The 24,110-nt window shown below is 40.1% G+C and overlaps 1 protein-coding gene across 5 annotated transcripts in view; it reads left to right on the top strand.

The window, feature by feature from the left end:
* The window catches only part of mtmr14 (myotubularin related protein 14), a 66,088-nt gene extending 55,600 nt beyond the window's left edge, over positions 1-10,488 (top strand). For 3 of the 5 annotated variants that reach the window (XM_060835426.1, XM_060835425.1, XM_060835424.1), the window contains 2 exons: positions 855-1,007; positions 7,323-10,488. In XM_060835426.1, coding sequence (XP_060691409.1) covers positions 855-1,007; positions 7,323-7,503 — 334 coding nt within the window. In that variant the 3' untranslated portion in view covers positions 7,504-10,488. Of the gene's footprint in view, positions 1-96; positions 507-854; positions 1,008-7,322 lie in introns of those variants that run through there. The other 2 variants (XM_060835427.1, XM_060835428.1) reach the window with 2 other exon arrangements.
* The last annotated feature ends 13,622 nt before the right edge of the window (positions 10,489-24,110 follow it).

Genomic DNA, 24,110 nt, shown 5'->3' with positions numbered 1-24,110 from the left:
AAAACACATTTTTCTCTGTCCTCGTTTTCCCCAACAAGAAAGTAATGTGACCTCCAAATGTTTATCTCCCTGCTCTGGCTCTTCCCTCAACTTTAGGTTTCCACTCTTATCAGGGGACTGCCTGTCAAAAGGACCAATCAATGAATTGTACCATAAGGAGCAACAAATCTGCAATGTTTCTGTTCTGTTTATTAACTGGAGGTCGTGAAGCAAAATGCATCTACTGACCATCTGATATCCATCACAAGTGCATGCCTTTGCATAATTGAAGAAATTATAACAAATTTAGATATCATCTTAGGTTCAGAGACTTTAAACAAAAAATGGAATTCGGAGAATGGAGAGGAAAACTTTCTCCTTGTCACCACACTTTTAAGATCTCCTGAAGAGGATTTCATGATTCGTATAAGCATTGATTTTGATTTCATATTGGCCTTGCAGAATCCAATTACAATCAACATTGAGAGAAGTTCCAGCCTGGGTTACAAAATTTAGTCATATTACCATCTACTGAAATTAGATGTACGGTGATGTTTGAAATATTAATTTCCATTTAGTTTTAGCCATGCATGTTATATAGAAAGTTATTCCTGTTCGTGATGACAAAATTTTATTATTGCTTCCAACAGAAGCCTTTAACTTGTAGAAGCAGTCAGGTATTGCTGTACATAATGACTTATTGTCCTATTGGAATGGAGAAGGAAGTGGCACTGCAGTAAAGAAGAAACCAAACGAGAAGCTCTTTCATAACTATGGAGTATGTGGGCTAACCATGTAAAATTTTATATTAAAAGAATACATCAGCACAAAAGGCCAGCTGTGCTTATTTTGTATTTCACTGTCTTCCTGTGCAGCTCCACAGAGTATTCCCAATCTTCATCCTCTTCCACGGATTATGGCAGCTGGCAGATCGTGTCTGGCTGTGGCAGTATTCATGACCAGGCTGTAGTTACCAATGACTCACCCCTCCCCTTCAGTGTACAAGATGATGGAGCCAATGGAAGACTGTGAGTGTTGCTGAGATTATGCAACTTTTGCCTCAGAATTATTTAATCCTGTTATAGGTGTCTGCCTTTCTCTGTACATCTGTTGTCCCTCTCATCCACCTCTGACCCCATGCACAATTTGCATAATTCTTTAAGCAGCAAGCTTCCGTTCTGAAATCTTACTCAGTACGAACATGGATCTCCTCCAAAAGGAAGGAATATTTGCAAACAACTAAGTAGCATGTGTCTTGAATTCTCAAAGAAACTAATTTACAACAATCTTCGGTAACCGGAAAAGCATCACTAGTTTGAGGCTGCCTGCAGAACTGGAAGAAATTTTTAAATTTGCAATTACAGAGGCAACTGTCGGTAATGTTACCAAATGTGATATCAAGAAAACAGGTGCTCACTTGTTTGTCTTTTGGTGAAGTTGTCTTTGTATTTCAGGCATTTATACCTGACTTTAAATGTATAAGGCTCTCAATAAGCAATAAGTACAATTGTGGGGTGGGTGGGAGGAAGAAGGAAGAACAAAACCGAAGTATAAAGGTGAAAATGAACAGGCTGTGAGGTGGATTTTTGTGCTGATCTTTGTTGTGGTATGAAAGCAAATGGCTGTGACCTCTTGCAGTCAATAAAAGAAATCATTTATGCTTAAATAGCTGTCAGAATTGAAACCAGCAAGTAAAGGCGACTTGCAGTGAGAACAGAAATAATTCCCATATCATCATCATTCAGGCAGTGAACTGTTGCTGACACTGTCAATGAATGTCTTAAAAATGCTTGGTGATGAAAGAATGAGCCCTTTATGGAAAATGATCATCCAGCCACAATATGCCTTCAATACTCCAATCCAAATAAGATTTTCAATTTTTCTGAACCTAGTATGAGAGAGAGAGAGAGATTGAATTAATAATGTGACTGGCACGAATCGTTTTGATAGGAATATAGAAAGTTTTCGCCTTTTTTAATTACAAGTTTGGTGACTGAACAGGCTTGTGATGTTTGTTGTACCTAAGGTTACATAAACATCTACGGCAAAGTTATTTTAACTATGAATAATTCACAAGCACCACAAGTATCTATTTAGTTGTAAGGGATATAGCTAAAATATAGCCTATAAAAACATCTAACCACTGGGAAAAGAAATCCAAATGATTTGGACCACATTTTATAGAATTGAATTCCAGTGAATCCAATCCTGTGACATTTGTTCACACTTCAGTTTCTAGCTCAAAGGTGAAATGTATAAACTCAAATTCTAAATTGACCTCCCAGTAGGGTCAGATCACTTTCTTTTCAGATTGATTTAGTTTTTAACTCCAGATTTGTCTTTTCTTTTGGGCTGTTGGGGGGGGGGGGTGGTGAGTGGTGGTGGGGGGGAATAGGAAAGGTGTGACGGACTTAAGCTGTTGGAATTTAACTTCCTTGATTCTTAACCTTGGGTTGTTGTGCCACTTGATGAAGGCTGCTCATTTTTGTTCTGGAATCACATGCTTCTGCATAGTTTTTGTTACAGTAGATTTGGTAGCAATGATACTAAAGCCTAGTTAACTGGATAAAGATGTTTTGTACAGCCAACTTAATTTGATCCCCCTATTTTGAAATTGAGTTGGCTCCAAGAAGATTGTCCAGATTGGTTTTGATATGCTTTTGTCAGGCCCCTTGAAGGTTGAGACATTTATCACCCTCCTCCTTGGAACTTTGGTTCCTTGTGTTAAGTGGATGATCTGTCCAGCAGACTTAATCTCCTGCATGGACTGAGGACTGCAGATATCATTTAAATTGTTGACTTGAACAATGACATAGGCAAAAGTGAGTACTGCAGATGCTGGAAATCAAAGTCTAGATTAGAGTGGTGCTGGAAAAGCACAGCCGGTCAGGCAGCATTAAAAGAGCAGGAAAATCGATGTTTCGGGCCAAAGCCCTTCATTAAGGACTGAAGGCAGGGAGCCTCCAGGGTGCAGATACAAATGGGAGGGGGGGTGGGGCTGGCGAGAAGGTAACAAAGTGTACATTGGGTGGCTGGGGGTGGGGATGAAGGTGATAGGAGGGTGGAGCAGATACATGGGAGGAAGATTGGCAGGTAGGATAGGTAATGAGGATGATGCTGAGCTAGAAGGTTGGAACTGGGGTAAAGTGGGGGGGAGGGGAAATGAGGAAACTGGTGAAGTCCACATTGATGCCCGGGGGTTGAAGTGTTCCGAGATGTAAGGTGAGGCGTTCTTCCTCCAGGTGTCTGGTGGTGAGGGAATAGTGGTGGAGGAGGCCCAGGACCTGCATGTCCTTGGCACAGTGGGAGAGGGAGTTGAAATGTTGGGCCGCTGGGCAGTGGGGTTAATTGATGCGAGTGCCCTGGAGATGTTCCCTAAAGCGCTCTGCGAGAAATGTCTAGTCTGCCCAGTGTAGAGGAGACTGCATCGGAAGCAACGGATACAATAAATGACATTAGTGGATATGCAGATGAAACTTTGGATGTGGAAGGTTCCTTTGGGGCCTTGGATGGAGGTGAGATGGTTGGGGAGGGGAAGCAGGTGCAGGTTTTGCAATTCCACTGGTGGCAGGGGAAGGTGCCAGGAGTGAAGGGTGGGTTGTTGTGGGGCGCGGACCTGGCCATCTAATCATGTAGGAGATGCCAGTGCTTTGTTTGAGGATACCCACATGTGGTTTTGTATTTGTCCTTCTGGCAGAAACATTTTTAAAATGATACTCGTGAGAATGCAACTTGCATTGACTTTCCCAAGCTGCTGTTGATTTCCAATGGTTCCTCTTCAGACATTTAATGTCATCACGAAACTTGCATTAAAATTAGCCCAAGTGAATGATTTTTTGGGATGGCAGTGACGACTTCATCAAAGTCAGAATAATTTATTCTTAACATTGTCATCCAAGTCAGAGGTTTGGGAATAAGCACTTCCATTGCAGCTGAGAGGTGGTGTGATGTTATGAGCTTTTCATTTGACAGTGCATCTAAGAACACCTTCTGGACGTCAGTACAAGCTCCTTGCATATGAGGATTTCTGTCAGTTGTATTATTCCAGTTTAAAGTGCTTCCCCACACCTTGTTCCTTCAGCTATTTCCACATACTCCCTCAGGAAGGCAAGTCCTATTGAGAGCAATGATGACTATTTGGAGTTTGCAGTTGTTTTCAGATGGTCACTCCTGGGATTATCCATGTGTGTTCTAATTCTGAGAGTTGAAACGTGTCAAGTTTTCTTTCTTTGAATGCACAATTTCTACTGTGTGTACTAAGGAACCAGGAATCCAACAATATACTGACTATCAACTCATGCAAACCTTTTTGAAGCCACCACCTATAAAAGAGTAAGTTCAAATTGATATATTCTGCTTCATTAGTAGGATGGAATCTGTCAACTTGAGGATAACTATGCCATCTGGCAATCCTGGAAAGAATATTTCAACAACTCCTCAACCATGAACCCTTGATAGTGATAATAAGCAATCAAATATATGAAAAACAAAGCCCTTGATGATACTCCAGTTGCAGTTTTCAAAACTGGATTTTTGCACACATTAAGACTCCATGCACTCATGATGCATATTTGGGAGAAAGTGATTTCAGGAATGCAACAGTTGTAACTGTCTTCAGAAAGGAGGTAACTCATACCGTGGAAATTGTTATGTGTAGCAGAGGAAGACCTGATGCACTTGCTCATACTTCCTGTGGCTGAAGGAAATCTTGTCTTGGGCAGGCTATCTTAGACCTTCCTCGTGAACCTCTGACGTTGTCTTTGAAGCTAAATAAATCCAAGTTGAACACTGCACGAGGAACTCCGAATTGCACTTGTCGATCTCCCCATAGGATTTGCTTCAATAAGCTAAGAGGCCCTGCATTCTTCTCCAGTTTGGATGTTGAAGAAACTTCATCATATTGTGCAACTGCCTCATGAAGACAACTGTCTTGAGAGGAGGTCTGAAACATGTGCTTTCAAAATTCGGAATGCTGTGTGAGGGCCTCTTTTCTATTTACTGTTTACTGGGCTGGGGTCACTCACCTCATTATAGATCAACTGCTGTCTGGTGTGTGTATTAAATCCACTCCAGATGTCTCCATTCTGCTCCAGATTTACAAGCCACACTTTCTTTCTTCAAATCTCCATGCAGGAGACTGAGCTTGGTATTGAATGTTAACTAAGCTAGTTATTTTAACCAAGAATTGGTCAGTCAAATACGCCACTCCCCATATGTGTCAAAAGGAGGTCTGGGGACCATGTTAGCAACTTTCCATGCCTTGACAGAAACCCCTCTCAAAAGGAAAACAAACATTGTTGTGCCAGCTTAATCTTTTATGGAATTGAGCAGCAAGTGTTTGACAATGAAGACCTCCACAAGCCAACAGAAGTCCTAGTGTACAGAGCAGTTGTTGCTGCACTGCTTGACTGCAGCACTACCCAAATTCTTATCAGCAGTGCAGCTGTTCGATTTCACTAGCTTTTGCTGCATTCTCTGGAATTGCTGGGCAGACAGTCGATCAAAAGGTGGTGTTCTACTTGAACCCAACTCTGCAAGCATTTAGGGAAAACTTTTGAAAAGCTATGATGGACTGAACACAGCTGATATGGACAGCTGATCCTCCCAAACCTTTATTCTCTACTCTCAAATGCCAACTTTCCACTGGTGGACAAAGAATCTGCTAACCTGAAACTTGCCTTGATGCGCAGCAGCATTTACATCAATAACTGGGAAGCATTTGCTTCAAATCATTCTGTTGCATCATGCTTTTCATCCAATCATGAATGAGGCACAGCAGGGGCACAGAAGGTAGGAAAAGTAAATACTGTCATCCGGTTCCAGTAACCATGGGGTGCTGTGCCACATGCATCCAATATCTGTGGGTTAAGCATTGATCTGTTCACAAGTAGGAACTTGTGATACTGAGTAAGTAGATGTCATCCTCAAATCGTAGACAACTAATGGTGCACTGGATTGTTAAACCCACACGTTGTACTAGATTTTGTACAGTCAGAATTTTTGTTCGTGATTTTTTTTCCCAACTGGATAAATTTCTGCCGTCTACTGGACATCCAGGAGATGAATACTACCTGCCAAAGTGAGATATTTGATGTAAGGCTAACATGGAGCAAACGATTTAAGGGTCAACTATTTTAAGTACAAAACACAAAGTTGGGTAGTATGCAGGGGTAGGCCGCAGCGCTGATTTCAATACAGGCTAGATTCATGAATGAGAGTCAACTCTACTTACAAGCTGTAAGTATCCTATATGTTTAACTTCAAGAAGCTACAGATCCAGAAATTGCTACCAAATTTGTGCTTGCATACAAGTCATGTTACTATTTGATGTCAGAAGTTGTACAAGCATACATGGCATACTAGACCATTAGGGAAAGCTGAAAATAGCCTCCCTCAGATTGACATTGTAGCTATGAAGTTTACAGTTTTAAAAAAAATCTGGAGTACAGGCATTATGATGTGATGATGAGGAGTCTGACTGGAAGATAAATTTTTGTTATAATTGGAGCTGTAGATCTATCCTTGTAATTGTGATTTTTTTTTGCAGTAAATATGCAGATTTTGCAGCATTTTGCAGGATTTAGAAGTTACTAAAGTGGAATCCGAGTTCTGAAAGAAGTTTTGAGTGCTGAAAGCATCAGACTTCCCATTAAGCATCCACTCCAAGTAGTCACTTTAGAAAGTTATTGAGTGTAATTTTTCAAAGATCAAATAACATTCAGGATCACTTTAATCGTACTCCCAGCTGTAGTCATTTTGTAACTGAGGAAAGGAATACTCAAATGAAACCAATTAATGGATTCGCGCCAACTTCCAATCTTTTCTTGTTTAAAAGTAAAGAATTTAATCAGTCTTGAGGAGGAGAAAAAAAAATTAACTATTCAGTGAGATTACTGACTGGCCTGCCATAATAATTACAGTTGGGGGAAATTGACTTGCACCTGTTAATATGTTACTGATCTGGGGGACAAGTCGATTATAATTTTGTTCACTTGAAGTTTGTGCATGAAGTACAGTAGGAGAAAGGAATGTCAGATTGGTTCAGTTTTTGCCCTCAATCCAAATCAGTGCATTCCAAGAGCTAGCAAACATGATGTTCAACACCTCTGAGTTTGACAAACTGCAACCTATCAAAGATTCTGATTTTGATTTATTTTCTTTAGAGCAGACACTGACTGACTGTGTGCGCGTGCGCTCCATTAGGAAGCTATTTTTTGTTTTGAAGCCGTCTAAGAGTAAAATGTTTCCAAATTCATTTGAACGCAAATGAAAGGGAGTAATGAATAATATCATGGTCTCAGTTGAATTTCAGATTTATAAGCGAAATAACTTTTATTTTGCAGCTATCAGCACATCTCAGAACGCAGGGCCAAGTTGGAGGAAGTCAGAGCCATATTTTTGTCTGCATACAGTGCAACTGTGGGCCTCCGATCTGTATCGTCCAGTCCGTCGTCATCCATTGGTGGACTTCTGGAACAGTTTGCACGTGGAGTTGGGCTGAGAGGCACAAACAGCATTGTCTGACATAGCTGACTTTTATTTTTTTTCTTACAAACAAAGTATGGATCACTGGTGCAGATAGTGACTGTGACAATGCCAAAGATGGACTTGTGAATTTGTTTTTCAACTTGATAATATATTTCATTTTTTGACCTTAGATAGTATTTAGGTATTTGTGTTTCTTCTCCAGTTCATTTCTCCGCCTTCCAGAAATAGTCTCTGTCCCCCATCTCACTTCTATTCCACAAATATCCAAATATTGGTGAAAGGAAGTAAAAATAAAACAAATTCAGCCTTTGGTACAGGACTACTTATTCATGAATTTTTTTTGCCTCCTCTCATTTATATTGGAAAAACTTGTCACAACTATTACTTTCAAGTTGGAAATCCCATATTATGAAGCAATTGGAAGTAGTGGTGAACACATCCAGTGAAATTTTTAAATCTTTTTTAAAAATTGCCATCATTGTTAACATACTCCAGTCTATGATCACCTTCCTTCTCAGGCTGCTTTTCAAGATGGTTAGGTGTGATGAAATTAGGTCTTTTAATTAAGGAGCTAGTTTGCAATAGAGTTGTTTCTTAAAAAAAATTAGCAAAATTTCAGCATGGTTGATTTCTTCCTTACAGGTGTGGGTCTTATTGTGGTGTACTCTTGTTAATATAGTGGGATAATGTGTTTGGCATAGTCGTCAATCCTAATTACGCTAACTTATAGAATGGTGGGAGCAAGAGATGGTCTAATCAAATCTGAGAGAATTAAATTGAGAAGCAACTAGCTCAAGCAACTTGAGTGGCCACAAAGGCAAGTTACCTGGTAAGTACAGGAACTAACCACTGCTGTGTTTTTTTTTCATACGTTAACTACTGCCGCTAATAAAACTGTCAGTAGAAAATGATTTGGCTTCAGTAAGGTTCTGCTAGCTTCTAACAACTTATTCAACAAATGAATAATGTTTGTCAATTTAAGAAAGAATACAATAGTAAGATGGTATGTTGTCATTAGCAGATCTAATTTAATTCAGCGTTAGACTTATTTTCTAAAGATTTAAGATTGTTTCTATTTTTTTAATACTGCATTTAACCTGCTTGAGAAACTTGGATAATATTTTTGTAACACTTTTCTTTAAAAATATTTATTTTAAGCATCTATGTTTCCTCTTAAAATGTAATTGTTCTTCTCTGGGTTCCTGCTATTCACATTTTACAACTTTTTTATTTTGTTGCCATTGAAGATTAAGTGAAGAGAGATCTGTGTTGCAGCACTTGAATTGCAAATCTTGGAGTTTAAATTTCATGCTTCAGCTCTTTATAGGATGGAGACGATTCAGTGGTTAAATGACCTTAATGTTTCGGTCAAGCTGTTGACTCTTAGATCAGCATTGAAGACTTTAACATGGAAGAGCATAAGAAAGGTCAAGGATGAGGAAAGATTATAGTCCATCAAAGTTCACTCCTCCAATGCCACAATTCTCCCATTATGTCCAGTTGCATTTTGAATGCCTAATTTTGTTGCCTAACCTAGGCAGCAAACCTATCCTAACATTTTGCACTGAATAAAGAATAGCAACCGAGTAATTGTTCCAAACTTTGGATTTCACTAATTTAAATCCACCTCATCGACCTCACTCAGATGTGTTTGCCATATCTGTGGTATTTTAACCTTCTTCACAGATCCTCTCCTCCTCCTTCCGCCCCTCCACCCACCTCTATGTTTCTGGAATCACTTTTAGGATTAGGTTTTTGTTTATTCTATATTTTAAAAGGTGTGAGGAGGATGCAGTAGCACTTGTTAAGAAATAAAACAATGTTTTGAGTGTAGATCTCTCAATCCTGACTGTAAATGAAATCGAGTATACCTAAAATGTTACTTGCCTTGTATCACTTCAGCTGCTGGCCAACCTGTTGTACGTTTCCAACACTTTTTTTTATTTCCCATTTCCAGAGCTTAATTTTTTTTAAAATCCCTGCAGTTCTTTATATACTTTACTTCCCAGTCCACTCCTACCCTCTGTGACTGACCATAAACAATACGTAGTATTGCACATGGTAATACTTTATTCTTAATAACTGTTGATAAGACAGTTCAAACTGATCATGGTAAGTTGTGTTTTTTAAAAAGAAGTTAAACTGACATTTTTAATCATTTGACTGTGAATTTGAGATTCATCTGTTTAAGTATGTGCATGGCACATTTGGAATGTTTCTTTAATGATTATACATGAAATTATCGTGCCCAACAAAAGTACTCTCCAGAGACTGATTAAAGGTCCTTACATCTTGTGTTCAAGTTTTAGATGGAAAGTTTAACATGAATGTATCAATCAATACAAAGTGTAACCCTCTTGGTAGATTAATCAGGCATTTTTCCAATTAGGTGTAGCCAATCTAAGCCCCCCCTTTTTTTTTCCCAATTATCCCCAACCCACCGTGTTCAATTCTAATACTATTTTCTGCACGAATATTTGATTGTTAACCTGCATAGCACATATCTCGGTGATTTAAGGCACTAAATCTTTCTTGAGCAGTAGTTATTTACTCTTTGTGCTTTCTTATGATAAATGTAAAGAGTAATCCCAGGAAAGTGCGCTATGACATACTCATTGGTCTGTTTTTAAAAGATACGTTGCTTTATTACAAGGAAGTTTACTGTTTTCTAATCCTTATTTACAATGAAAAATGTCTGATTTTGGATTTGTTTGGATAACTTGGGGACTTCAATAAATGCTGGAAATCCTACATTAGTTGCAGCATTCCCCTCTCCCAGCCTCCCATCCAAGTATGTAAGAAGCATCAGTTTTGTTTTAAAAAACTCTCAATTAGTTATTTATCCAAGATAAATGTTCTGAAACAGTATTTATTCTTAAGGCAGGATTGCACTTCATGTCTTAATGGTGCAGGTGATCTCTTAAAAGATTTGTAATTATGTTTTGTGGACTGAATATGCTTTTGGATTTGATGTCAGGAATTTTGAAGACAAAGGTCTTCTGCCCACTGCCCCCCCCCCCCCCCCCCCCCCCAAAAAAAAATAGAAAACTTGTACATGCCTGGCTTCCGCAATAAGACAGCTAGAAATTCGGTATCTTTGTGAGTACTGATGAAGGGTTATGCTACCCAACCTGCTGTGCCTTTTCCAACGCCACACTTTATCGACTTATCTTTTTGAGTTGCCAAATTGACCTTGGTGTTGACTATATGACGACCAAGATCACTGAAGGATCCAGCTTGTTGCTGGAATGAGAGATTCCCAATAGCTGGAAGTACTCTATTAGAAATGGGTCTACTGCCTTTACCACACAGAAACTGTGCCCTATATTCGCTGAGGGAAACCGACAGCCAGAAAGCTCTTTACATTGGATTCAAATTCGGCTGAAAGAACAACAGGAGTTATCGAGCAATAAGACACAAAGCCAACAAGAAGTACTATAAATGTACCTGATAGGAGGAATACCATGCTTAAGAGTGGTCTATCTCTTTAAAATTATGTTCCTCTGGTTTTGAAATCTTTAAAGCTGCAATGTCATATTTGATTTATTTTTAATTCAACCTTGCAAACAGCAATTAACTTATGGCAAAAAGTGCTTCTGAAAACTGTTTTGTGAATTAAGCCATATTATCACCCCGTAAGCATGACCGGTGTCCTTCCTCATTTTTCCATGTAGATCTGGAGTAACGTAATCATCTAGTATTGCGACCGGTTTTGGGCAAGCAATTGTGTGGTTACCAATGAAACTTTTTTTCTATGACTGTAAAAGCTATTTGCTGCACAAAGATACAGCATTTGCTGCAATGGTTATTTAAGCATCAATTCTTTTGGAAGCCCATTCCCCTTTGATAGTGCTCCTTTATAGCTATAGTCTTGCACATAAAAAATTTTGGTCAACATTTTCCAAATACTCTTTTTTTCAAAAAGGTGCATGAGATTCATATAAAAAGATATTTGTCTAAGTGTAAATTAAAGAAAATTATTTTGAATTGTTAAATTAAAACTACTGTAAAACTAGATTCAAAGTGCATCTCTTAATGCTGTACATTGTTTCATTCTAGAAATTAAGAATCAAGTAGACTATTCTTGAAGGAAAGCTTTGTAGGACTTATAAAGCTACAGCTGTCTAAATAGTAGAGTAACGATCTCTGCTTTCAAATATTGAGATCATGTATGCTGCTACTGTTGCTTTCTTTTAGTAGTAATGGTGAGGGACATGCAGTTCATCTGGAAAGAAAGTTTGTTTGTGTTATTAATTCTTCTCTGGAACATTTACCTATATCCCCATCCATTTTAAATCAAGACCACAAGGATGATCTGAATCACAACAGCTACTTAACTGGGCCAACTCGTGTAGGGTGATCCAGAGCATATTCTGCAATGTACTCTGATTTGATATTTAGTTTGGATCACTGACCCCAGTCAATCTTCTTATCTCTTTACTGATCCTGTGCAAAACCTTCTAGTATGCAGTCAGAAATAATAACTTGTTCAACTTGATTTGATCAGTGAATTGAGGCCTTATATTTTCCCCTTTCTTGCTGGATCATTCATCTATCAAGCTTAACAGAGCAATGTTGAGGTAATTTGTTTATATGTTGCAGGAACTCCTTTTGGAGAAACTTGTTTATGGAATATTCTGTACTCTTGAAGTGAAAATACGACTTAAATTTTCACAGATTACTGTTCCATGAAGTGCAAAATCTTGCAATATGGCAAATTACTGTAATGGTTCTTCAGGACTTCCTGAACTTGTTTCAGGCAATTTCTGCATGTCTATAAAATGTTTCAACTTGGATACAAATTAAAAAACTTATAATCTTGATCAAATGGTTGTCATATTCTTTTGAATGGTTCTATTGAATGTGTCACAGAGCCAAAGGTGTGCTTAAACACAGTACTATTAACAATTCTTTTTCATGAACTTAATTCAGACTCCAGGTTGAAACTATAAAGTTATTTAAAAGCTTATGGAAAGCATAGATCTTATCCTTGGCTGTCCTGGTCATTAATTGAACTTGCACAATTTGTTAGTACCCTAAATATTTTATTTTCATATCTGCATGGGAGACCCTTTATATTTCATTGCTGTTGGGCTCTGCTGTTCTTGTAATTACTTGTAGGTTCAAATTTGGCACATCATTGAAACAGAAGCATAGAATCTAGCAGCAGAAGTAAGCCATTTAGCCCTTTTGATCCTGCTCCGCCATTTATTATGATCCTGGCTGATTATACAACTCCATTGTCTGTTCCCACTTTTCCTTTGATCCCCTATGACTCAAGTTTTATGTTTATCTCCTTGAAATGATTCACTTTTTTTTGGTCTCAACTGCATTCTGTGGTAGTGCATTCCCTCAGCTCACCACCCTCTGGGTGAATAACTTGCTCCTTGTGTCAGGTTTAAAGATTTACCCCATATCATTAGTGTGTGACCCTGCCGTTGGGAACATCCAACCTGCCTAGTAATGTTAGCATTCTTAGATTTATGTGAGATCCCCCTCATTCTGTTGAACTCCAGCAAATATATTCTGAACTGATCCAACTTCTCCTCAGTTGTCAGTCTCACCAACCCAGGAATCAGTCTTGTAAACCTTTGCTGCACTCCCTCTATAGCAAGAACACTCTTCCTCCAGTAAGGAGACCAAACTGTATTCCAGCTATGATCTCATTAAGGTCCCATATAATTGCAGCAAGGCATCCCTGCTCCTAAACTCAATCCTCTTGTTAATGAAGGCCAACATCCTTTGTGATCGTGTAAACTGCAGAACTTGTGTGTGGATTGAAAGAATCAACAGTAAATCATTCTGGAATAAATTTTCCTGAGATAAACAAACTGATAGAAGGAAATTAAGCACAATATACTAATTAGCCATACCTGGGAAGAAGGAATGGAGGCAACATAAGCTGGTTCCTGGGGGACAGGAGGTAACATTGCTTTATCACCTACTGTCTTAGGACAAATGGGCAGTTAAGATTGCTTGCAAGGAGGGTTGCCCTGAAGTAAAGGGGTTAATTGCAGGAAAATGTGTGTCTTCAAAAACAGACAGCTGACACCAAATTTGTATGTGAATATGGGACAAATGTTTAGTAAGTTTACAGATGACACCAAAATTGGAGGTGTAATGGACAGCAAAGAAGATTACCTCAGAGTACAACAGGAGCTTTATCAGATGCACCAAAGGGCTGAAGGAAGGCATATTGGGGCAGGACTTACAAACTTAAAGGTAAGGTCCTGGAGTGTGTTCTAGAATGACGAGACCTTGGAGTGCAGGCTCATAGTTCCTTGAAAATTGAGTCACACGTAGAAAGGATAGTGAAGGGGTCATTTTGGTATGCTTTACTCTATTGATCAGTGCATGGAGTATAGGAATTGGGACATCATGTTGCAAGGAACCGAGGAGTTATTTTGATTATACTTATGGAGTCCTCAAGTCTGCAGCTTGCCTTTTTATCAATGTCATAGAGACATGCAGCACAGAAACAGACTCTTCAGACAACATAGAAATAGACTCCTCAGTCCAACTTGTCCACACTGACAGATAACCTAAATAAATCTAGTCCCATTTGCTGGCATATGGTCCATATCCCTCTAAACCCTACCTATTCATATGACGCTGTTTAAATATTATGATTGTACCAGCCTCCACCACTACTTTTGACAGCTCATTCTGTATACGCACCACATTATGTATGAAAAGATTGTCCCCTTAGGTCCCTTTTCAATCTTTCCCTGCTCACCTTAAACCTATGCCCTCTAGTTCTGGACTTTCCCACTCTGGGGAAAAGACCTTAGCTATTCACCCCAGCTATGCCCCTCATTGTTTTATACAACTCCATAACCCTCCAACCCTAGCAACATCCTTGTAAATCTTTTCTGAATCCTTTAAAGTTTTACAACATCCTTCCTAAAGTAGGGAGACCAGAATTGCATGTAGTATTCCAAAAGTGGCAACATCATGTACAGTTGCAACATGATGTCCCAATTCCTATACTCCATGCACTGATCAATAGAGTAAAGCATACCAAAATGACCCCTTCACTATCCTTTCTACGTGTGACTCAATTTTCAAGGAACTATGAGCCTGCACTCCAAGGTCTCGTCATTCTAGAACACACTCCAGGACCTTACCGTTAAGTTTAAGTCCTGCCCCAATATGCCTGCCTTCAGCCCTTTGGTGCATCTGATAAAGCTCCTGTTGTACTCTGAGGTAATCTTCTTTGCTGTCCATTACACCTCCAATTTTGGTGTCATCTGTAAACTTACTAAACATTTGTCCCATATTCACATACAAATTATTTATATAAACGATAAAGCAGTCAACTCAGCACTGATCCTTGCGGTACACCACTGGTCATAGGCCGCCAGTCTGAAAAGCAACCCCCCTCCACCACCACCCTTTGAGCCAGTTCTGTATCCAAACGGCTCATTCTCCCTGAATTCTATGCGCTCTAAACTTGCTAATAATGAGGGACATTGTTGAATGCCTTAATGAAGTCCACATAGATCATGTCCAATGCTCTGCCCTCATCAATCATATATAAAAAATCTCAATCAAGTTTGTGCATGGGAAATACTGTCTCACTATGTGACATTAACTATCCTGAATCAGAGTGGGGAATGAAACAATCTAAAGGATCATCAATAAGTTCACAGCACAATCTTAAGACAACAAATTGCATAAGAATTCAACTCGATTCTTCAGCAGCAATTTGAAGAAGAAATGCTGAGTTGAACCCTGGACACCCAGAAACAGATACTTGGTTGGAATTGGAGCTAGATTGCACCATTAGTCAGGTTGGGTTGTGAGCCTTAACTTGCCTACTTAAGGGGTCTTATTTTGGTCGCTGCATGCAATAATGTTTCAGTAATTGACTCAGTATTTGATTGTGCAGTTTTTGAATGAGCAGTTAAAGGTAGCATGTGGTGATTGACACACTACCTTCATTCCCACATGCTGCACCTTCATGCTTACCTTCAGTGACTAGTGTATAAGGATATTGAGGTCTCATTGCACACTCTCCTCTATCAGCTCATAGCTGTTTAGATGATCTACTTTCCAGTTTTTGTGACCAAAATTGATAACCTCACATTTGTTCATATTATACTGCACCTGCCATACATTAGCTCATTCAGCTTGTCCACTAAAGAATCTCTGCCTCTTTCTCACAGCTCACCCTCCCACCCAGCTTTGTCTTATCTGCAAATTTGAAGATATTGTATTTAGTTCCCATGTCCAAATCGTGAATATATATTTTTAAAAACTAGCATCGTAGTACTGACCTTTGTGGTACCCAACTAGTCCTTATCTGCCACGTGGAAAAAGAATTATTTACTTCTGCTCTGTTTCTTGTCTGCCAACCAGTTTTCTATCCATACAATACATTAACCACAACCTCATGTGCTTTAATTTTATGCTAATCTTTTATGTGGGACTTAGTTGAAAGCCTCCTGAAAGTCTAAATAAATGAGGTCCAGTGGCTCATCTTCAACTGAGATGGTAACTTTTCTTCCTTGATAGAGCAATGAGAAACTATCAATCCTAACCGGAAAGGGGGTCAACCAACCTCTATAGCCAGAATATTTTGATGAGAATGAGCTGAAGGTTCCATCAGTTGGCTTCTGTGAACTTGGTCACAATACAATAGCAGATCATTGACTATTGCCAGAGTCTTCTCTGCTTTTGTTTCAGATATCCAGCAATCTTCTTTTGTACAAAAGCAAAATGCTGCAGATGAGTTTCTCCTATTTATGTTTTTATTTCAGATCTTCCGCAGCTTCGGTTCTTTGTTTTAAAAAAGTTGATGTTTGAAATACCAGCATTTTGAGTTAATAAATTAGGCAGCATTTGTGAAGATAGAAGCAGTTAATGTTTGAATTCAGTGTAATTGATTACAACAAAGCAAAGGTATATATGCAATAATATAAGGAATTGAGGTGTTGAGTTAGTGAAGCTACAGAACAGGACTAATCGCATGCAAAACAATATAAGCAGCAAGTGATAGACAGAGCTAAGTGATCACACAATAACAGATCAGATCTAAGCTCTGCAGTCCTGTTACATACAGTTGTGAATGGTGGAGGACAATTGAACGACTCACTGCAGGAGGATGCTCTACAAATATTCTCATCCTCAATGATGGATGAGCCAAACACATCAGTGCAAAAAAAATGAAGCTGATGATCCATCTCGGCAACCTCCAGAGGTTCCCATCATCACAGATGCCAGTCTTCAGTCAACTTGATTCACTCCACATGATATCAAGACACAATTAGAGGCACTGGATACTTCAAAAACTATGAGCCCTGAAAACATTTAGGCAACAGTTCTGTGCTACAGACTTGTCATTCCCCTAGCAAAGTTCCTCCATTACAGTTACAACACTGGCATCTACCTGATAATGTGGAAAGTTGCCCACATATGTCCTGTACACAAAACACAGGATAAATCCAACCATATGAATTACTGCCCATCAATCTACTCTTATTCACTAGTAAAGTGATGGAGGTACTATCAAGCAGGACTTGCCCAGCAATAACCTCAATGTTGCCCAGTTTAGGTTCTGCCAGGGTCATTCAGCTCCTAACCTCATTATAGACTTGATTCAAATAGGGACACAAGAGATGAATTCCAGAGTTGAGGTGAGAGTGACAGCTTTTGACATCGAAGTCACGTTTAACTGAGTTGACATCAAAGAGCCATAGCAAAACCGGAATTAATGGGTTTCAGGGGCCAAACTCTTCACTGGTTGGAGTCATACCTGGCAGTGATTAATATGGTTGTGGTTGTTGGAGGTCAGTCATCTCAGCTCCAGAACACCTCTGCAGGGGTTTGTCAGCATAGTGACTCAAGCCCAATCATCTTCAGCTGCTTCCTCAATGATCTGCCCTCCATCAGAAGATGTTTGCCAGTGACTGCGCAATCTTTAGCAGAATTTGCAAATTCTCAGATACTAAGACAGTCTAAGTTCAAGTGCAACACTGTCTCGAAGGTAGATGACAGAGGGTGGTGATGGAGGGTTGTTTTTCAGACTGAAGGCCTGTGAGAAGTGGAGTGCTACAAGGATTGGTGCTGGGTCCACTACTTTTCGTCATTTAAGTGAATGATTTGGATGTGAGCATAAGAGGTATAGTTAGTAAGTTTGCAGATGACACCAAAATTGGAGGTGTAGTGGACAGCAAAGAAGGCTATCTCAGATTACACGGGGATCTTGACCAGATGGGCCAATGGGCTGAGAAGTGGCAGATGGAGTTTAATTCAGATAAATGCAAGATGCTGCATTTTGGGAAAGCACATCTCAGCAGGACTTATACGCTTAACGGTAAGGTCTTGGGGCGAGATCTGGAGGACGGGTTCATAGCTCCTTGAAAGTGGAGTCGCAGGTAGATAGGATAGTGAAGGCGGCGTTTGGTATGCTTTCCTTTATTGGTCAGAGTATTGAGTACAGGAGTTGGGAGGACATGTTGCGGCTGTAAAGGACATTGGTTAGGCCACTTGGAATATTGCGTGCAATTCTGGTCTCCTTCCTATCGGAAAGATGTTGTGAAACTTGAAAGGGTTCAGAAAAGATTGACAAGGATGTTGCCAGGGTTGGAGGATTTGAGTTATAGGGAGAGGCTGAATAGGCTAGGGCTGTTTTCTCTGGAGCGTTGGAGGCCAAGGGATGATGTTGTAGAGGTTTATAAAACCATGAGGGACATGGATAGGATAAATAGACAAAGTATTTTGCCGGGGGTGGGGGAGTCCAGATCTAGAGGGCACAGGAATAGGGTGAGAGGGGAAAGATATAAAAGAGACCTAAGGGGCAACTTTTTCACACAGAGGGTGGTTTGTGTATGGAATGAGCTACTTGAGGAAGTGGTGGAGGCTAGTACAATTGTAATTGGATAGGTATAAGAACAGGAAGGATATGGGCCAGATGCTGGCAGATGAGACTAGATTAGGTTGGGATATCTGGTTGGCATGGATGAATTGGACTGAAGGGTCTGTTTCCATGCTGTGCATCTCTGTGACTCTATCTGGACAATATCCAGGCTTCAGCTGACAAGTGGTGTGTAATATTTACACAAATACCAGGCAATGACCATCTCCATATGAACATATGGTATGGGAGCAAAATTCATTCATTTGGCCCATCAAGTATGCTCTACCATGCGATCATGGTTGCCTTATCCTCCCCTCAGCATGTTTCTTCTTCTTCGGGATGAATTTTTGTTGTGTTCCTGAATTGCCCCCAGAAACTCCCACCATTGTTGCTCTATGTTCTTCCCTAGAATCCCCTATCAATAAACTCTGGCCAGCTCCTTCTTCATGTCTTTGTAATTGTCTATTCTCAATCATAATATCATTGCATTTGATTGTATCTTATCCCTCTCAAACCGCAAGGTGAATTCTATCATACTGTGGCCACTGACCCCTTGGGGTTCCTTCTCTTTAAGTGCCTTCATCAAGTCTGCCACAGTACATATCACCAAATTCTAATTTCCTATTCCCTAGTGGGGAATATTTCCTAGTCCCTAGTGGGAACATCTATAAAACTGTTTATAGACGTTCCATGAATTCATTTTCTTGAGATCCACTACTCCGATTTTTCCAGTCCATCTGCATATTGAAGAATAAAGAGACCAACTATACACAATCCCTTGATATTCAATGGCATTACCATCACTAAATACCCCACTATCAACATCCTGGGGGGTTATCATTGACCAAAAGCTCAACTGGATCAACAACAAACACGTAGGCTACAAGAGGCTAGGAATACTAGGGTGAGCAACTCATCTCCTGACTTCCCAAATCCTATCGACCCTCTATAAGGCACAAGTCAGGAGTGCAATACAATACTCCCTGCTTGTCTGGATGGGTACAGCTCCAGTCTAGAAGCTTGACACCATACAGGACAAAACAGCCCCCTTGATTGGCACTATATCCACAAACATCCATGCCTTTCACCACTAATGCTCAGTAGCTGCAGCACGTAACATCCTACAAGATCCTCAGCATTTTCCAACCCATGACCACTTCCAGCTAGAAGGAGAAGGACAGCAGTGACACCACCACCTGTAAGTTCCCCTCCAAGCCATTCACCATCCTGACTTGGAAATATATCATTGTTCCTTCACCCTCGCTAAGGGCATTGTGGATCATTATGGACTGCAGCAGTTGAAGGAAACAGCTCACCACGAGCTTCTCAAGGGCAGCTAGGGATGTGCAATAAATGCTGGCCCATGATCCAGGAATGAATATAAAAAAAGAAAATCTTGAGGATGGGTGGGAAAAGAACAAAATGTAGCTCTGTGATAGGATTCAAGAGGGGAGATTAAATAGCAAAAAACTTGGTGGTGCAAGGCCAAAGGGAATGACAATGGGACAAGTGAAGAAAAGATCAGTCAAGGGTTCTGAATAACAGAATGCAAACAGCTGGCAGACAAAGGCAAATAAAACGTGCAGTAACAGTAATACCAAAACCTGCAATTGGAAACAAAATGGGAGCAGAGGTTACAGTCAGAAGAGAGGTCCACAGACTCCGAAATAAAAACTCCTGATCGCCATCTTAAATGGGAGTCTCTTTATTTTGAAATTGTTCTACTCTCTCATGTGCAGATGCCTGGTTCAGGTTCCACCAGGGTCTCTCATTTCCTGGCCTCATTGCAGCCTTTGTTCAAATGTGGACAAAGGAACTGAATTCCAGGAGGTAAAGTGAGACGGATTGTCCTTGACATTGAGGCCATGTTTGACCTGAGTTGGGCATCAAGGAGCCCTAATAAAACTGGAGTTAATGGGAATTGGGGAGAAAACTCTCAGCTGGTTGGAGTCATGTGTGGCACTTAGGAAGATAAGACCTTAAGACCATAAGATATGTGGCCTGCATGCCCTAATTTCTGCCCATTGATTCTGCTCCACCATTCAATCATGGCTGATACATTTCTCAATTCCATATTCCCACTTTCTCTACCTAACCCTTGATCCACTTGATACTCAAGAGCCTATCTATCTCAATATCTTAAATATACTCAATGACCATGCCTCCACAGCTTTATATGGCAAAGAATTTTGTAGATTCACCACTCACTGGCTGAGGATGTTTATCCTTATTACTGTTCTAAAAAGTCTTCCCTTTACTCTAAGGCCATGCCTTCAGGTCTGAGTCTCTCCTACCAATGGAGGCATCTTCCTAACATCTATTCTTTCCAGGCCAATTAGTATTCTGTATGTTTCAATTAGATCCTCGCTCATCCATCTAAATTCCATCAAGTACAAAATCAGAGTCCTCAAACATGTTAAGCTTTTCATTCCTGGGACTATTCCTGTGAACTTCCTCTGAACTCACTCCAATACATCCTTCCTGAGATAAGGTGCCTAAAACTGAACACAATACTCTAAATGTGGTTTGACCAGACCTTGATAGAGCCTCAGAAATGCATCTCTGTTTTTTATATTCTAGTCCTCTCAAAATAAATGCCAAAATTGCATTTGCCTTCCTAACTACTGTCTCAATCTCCAAGTTTACCTTGTGAGAATCCTGGACGAGAACTCTCAAGTCTCTTTGCACATTGGACTTCTGAATTTTCTCCCCATTTAGAAAATAATCTGTGCCTCTATTCTTCCTACCAAAGTGCACGACCTCACACTTTCACACATTCTACTCCATCAGACCTATCATCTGCAAACGTAGCCAGAATGCTCTTAGTTCCTTCATTTAGACTGTTAATGGATAAAGTGAAAAGGTGTGGTCCCAAAACTAAGCCTTGTTGAACACCACAGGCTTCCATCCTAAGAAAAATTCATTTGTCCCACTCTCTGCTTTCTGCCAGATAGCCAAGCTTCGATCCAGGCTTGCACTCTGCCTCTAACACCGTGGGCCCTTATCTTGCTCAGTAGCCTCCCATGTAGCACCTTATTAAAGGCCTTCTTGAAGTGCAGGTAGACAACATCTATTGGCTCTCCTTGGTCTAACCTGCTTGTTACTTCCTCAAAGAATTCTAACAGATTTGTCAGGCATGACCTCTCCTTGATGAAACCATGCTGATTTTGCCCTATTTTATCAAACACTTCCAAGTATTCAGAAATCTCATCCTTCACAATGGATTCCAGAATCTTACTCATGACTGAGGTTAGGCTAATTGGTCTGTAATTTTCTGTCTTTTGCCTTACTCTCTTTTTAAACAGGAGTGTCATGTTAGCCATTTTTCAGTTCTCTGGGACCCTCCCTGATTCTAGCGATTCCTGAAAAATCATCACTAACACCATCACTATCTCTTCAGGTATCTCCCTTTAGATCTCAGGGTCGAGCTGATCTGATTCAGGTGATTTATCCACATTCAGGCCATTGGGTTTTTCTAGCACCTTCTGCTTGGTGATGGCCACCATAGTCAGGTCTGTCACCTCACTCTCTTAAATTTTTGGGATATTACTCATGTCTTCCATAGTCAAGACTGATGCAAAGTAATTATTCAGCTCCTCAGCTGAAGTTATTTCCTTGTTCCTAACTATTATCTCTCCAGTTTCATTTTCCAGCAGTCCACTGGCCATTTTTGTCTGCCTTTTGCCCTTTATATATCTAAATAAACTCTTACAGTTTTCCTTTATATTACTGACTAGCTGACCCTTATATTTAATCTTCTCCCTTCTTATTCCTTTTTCTGTTGCCCTCTACTGGTCTCTGTAAACTTCCCAATCCTCTGGTTTCCCACTGTCCTCCACCACATTATATGCTTTGTCTTTTGTTTTTATGCTATTCCTTACTTCCCTAGTCAGCCGTGGTTCTCTCATCCTCTATGTACCATGCTTCTTTTCCCTTGGGATGAATTTGTGCTGTGTCTCCTGAATTACTTCCAGAAACTCCTGCCATTGCTACTCCACTATCCTTCCTGCTAGGCTCCTCTCCCAGTCAATTCTACCCAGCACCTCCCTCATGCCTCTGTAGTTCCTTTTAGTCAGCTGTAATACCATTACCTCTGATTCTATATTCTCCCTGTCAAATTGTAGAGTAAATTCAATCATATTATAATCACGGCCTCCTCAGGGTTCCTTCACCTGAAGCTCCCTTATACAGCGCAGAAACAGGCCCATTCGTCCAACCTGTCCATGCTGACCAGGTTTCTTAAACTGAACTAGTCTCATTTGCTTGTATTTACCCATATCCCTCTAAACCTTTCCTAGTGGGCGGCACGGTGGCACAGTGGTTAGCACTGCTGCCTCACAGCGCCTGTAGACCCGGGTTCAATTCCCGACTCAGGCGACTGACTGTGTGGAGTTTGCACGTTCTCCCCGTGTCTGCGTGGGTTTCCTCCGGGTGCTCCGGTTTCCTCCCACAGTCACAAAGATGTGCGGGTCAGGTGAATTGGCCAAGCTAAATTGCCTGTAGTGTTAGGTAAGGGGTAAATGTAGGGGTATGGGTGGGTTGCGCTTCGGCGGGTCGGTGTGGACTTGTTGGGCCGAAGGGCCTGTTTCCACACTGTAAGTCTAAGTCTAATCTAATCTATCCATGTACCTGTCTAAATTTCTTTTAAATGTTTTAATTGTACCTGCCTCTACCATATCCTCTGGCATCATGTTCCATACATGCACCACCCTCTGTGCGAAAAATTTGCCCCCACCCTGGGTCCCTTTCAAATCTTTCCGCTCTCACCTTAAACCTATGCCCTCTAGTTTTGGACCCCCCTACCCTGGGGAAAAGAACTTGGCTCTTTATCTCACCTATACTCCTTGTGATTTTATAAATCTCTATAAGGTCATCCTTCAGCCCCCTACACGCCAGAAAAAAAATTCTCAGCCTATCTTTATAACTCAAACCTTCCAGTCTCAATAACATTCTTGTAAATCTTTTATTTCACCCTTTGCAGTTTAATAACCCTCTTAGAGCTGGGTGACCAGATGCTTATGGAGTACTCCAAATACATCCTTATCAATGTCTTGTACTGATATAACATGATGTCCAAACTCCTAAGAAAAACCTGAGGGCTTTATTTTTATATATGGTTCATTTTGGGGTTCTTTTCCCTGCATCAAAATCGTACAAAGGCAACCAGCAGCAGCAACAATTTGTTTTTTTCATTTGTTCATAGGCTATGGGCATCACTGGCTAGGTCAGAATTTATCTTCCATCCCTGAATTCCCTGGAGTGGGTGTGAATGAGCTGCCTCTTGAGCCACAGCAGTCCTTGGAATGTAGAAATAGCCACAGTGCTGCCAGTGAGGGGCCCTTAACATAATTTATCCAATTTTGTTGAAACACTGCTTTGTCATTGTTAGAAATAAAAGTAACGTACAGACCTATTAATATTTGTACTCTTACTGAAAGCTTTATCAAAAAAATTAATTCAAATGTCCTTTAGCTCATTCGGTGTCACAGCTGTTTTTTTTTGGAATAGTGTGATGATACATATCTTTGTAGTATTATTTTCTTCTTTGTAAATTACAAATATAGTGCAATGGTTCCCTTGTTTGAGCAGTAACAGAAACTGATGCCAATTGTGCAGAATCAATATATCATCTGCTCATTCATCTTTCTTTCTCTCTAGTTTAGTGTCTATTCTTTTCTGAAATCAGCTTATTACCTAGGTAATGTTGTTTCTAATATTAATCTTACCGCCATTTTCCAATCCTGCTGATATTTTGTCACGTTTTTTGTTTATTTTATTCAAT

Source organism: Hemiscyllium ocellatum, chromosome 14 (assembly GCF_020745735.1).
Source record: "Hemiscyllium ocellatum isolate sHemOce1 chromosome 14, sHemOce1.pat.X.cur, whole genome shotgun sequence".
NCBI classification, from domain to species: Eukaryota; Metazoa; Chordata; class Chondrichthyes; order Orectolobiformes; family Hemiscylliidae; genus Hemiscyllium; species Hemiscyllium ocellatum.
The sequence above is the reverse complement of the archived record's forward strand: the minus strand, read 5'-3'. Positions and strand labels throughout refer to the sequence as shown.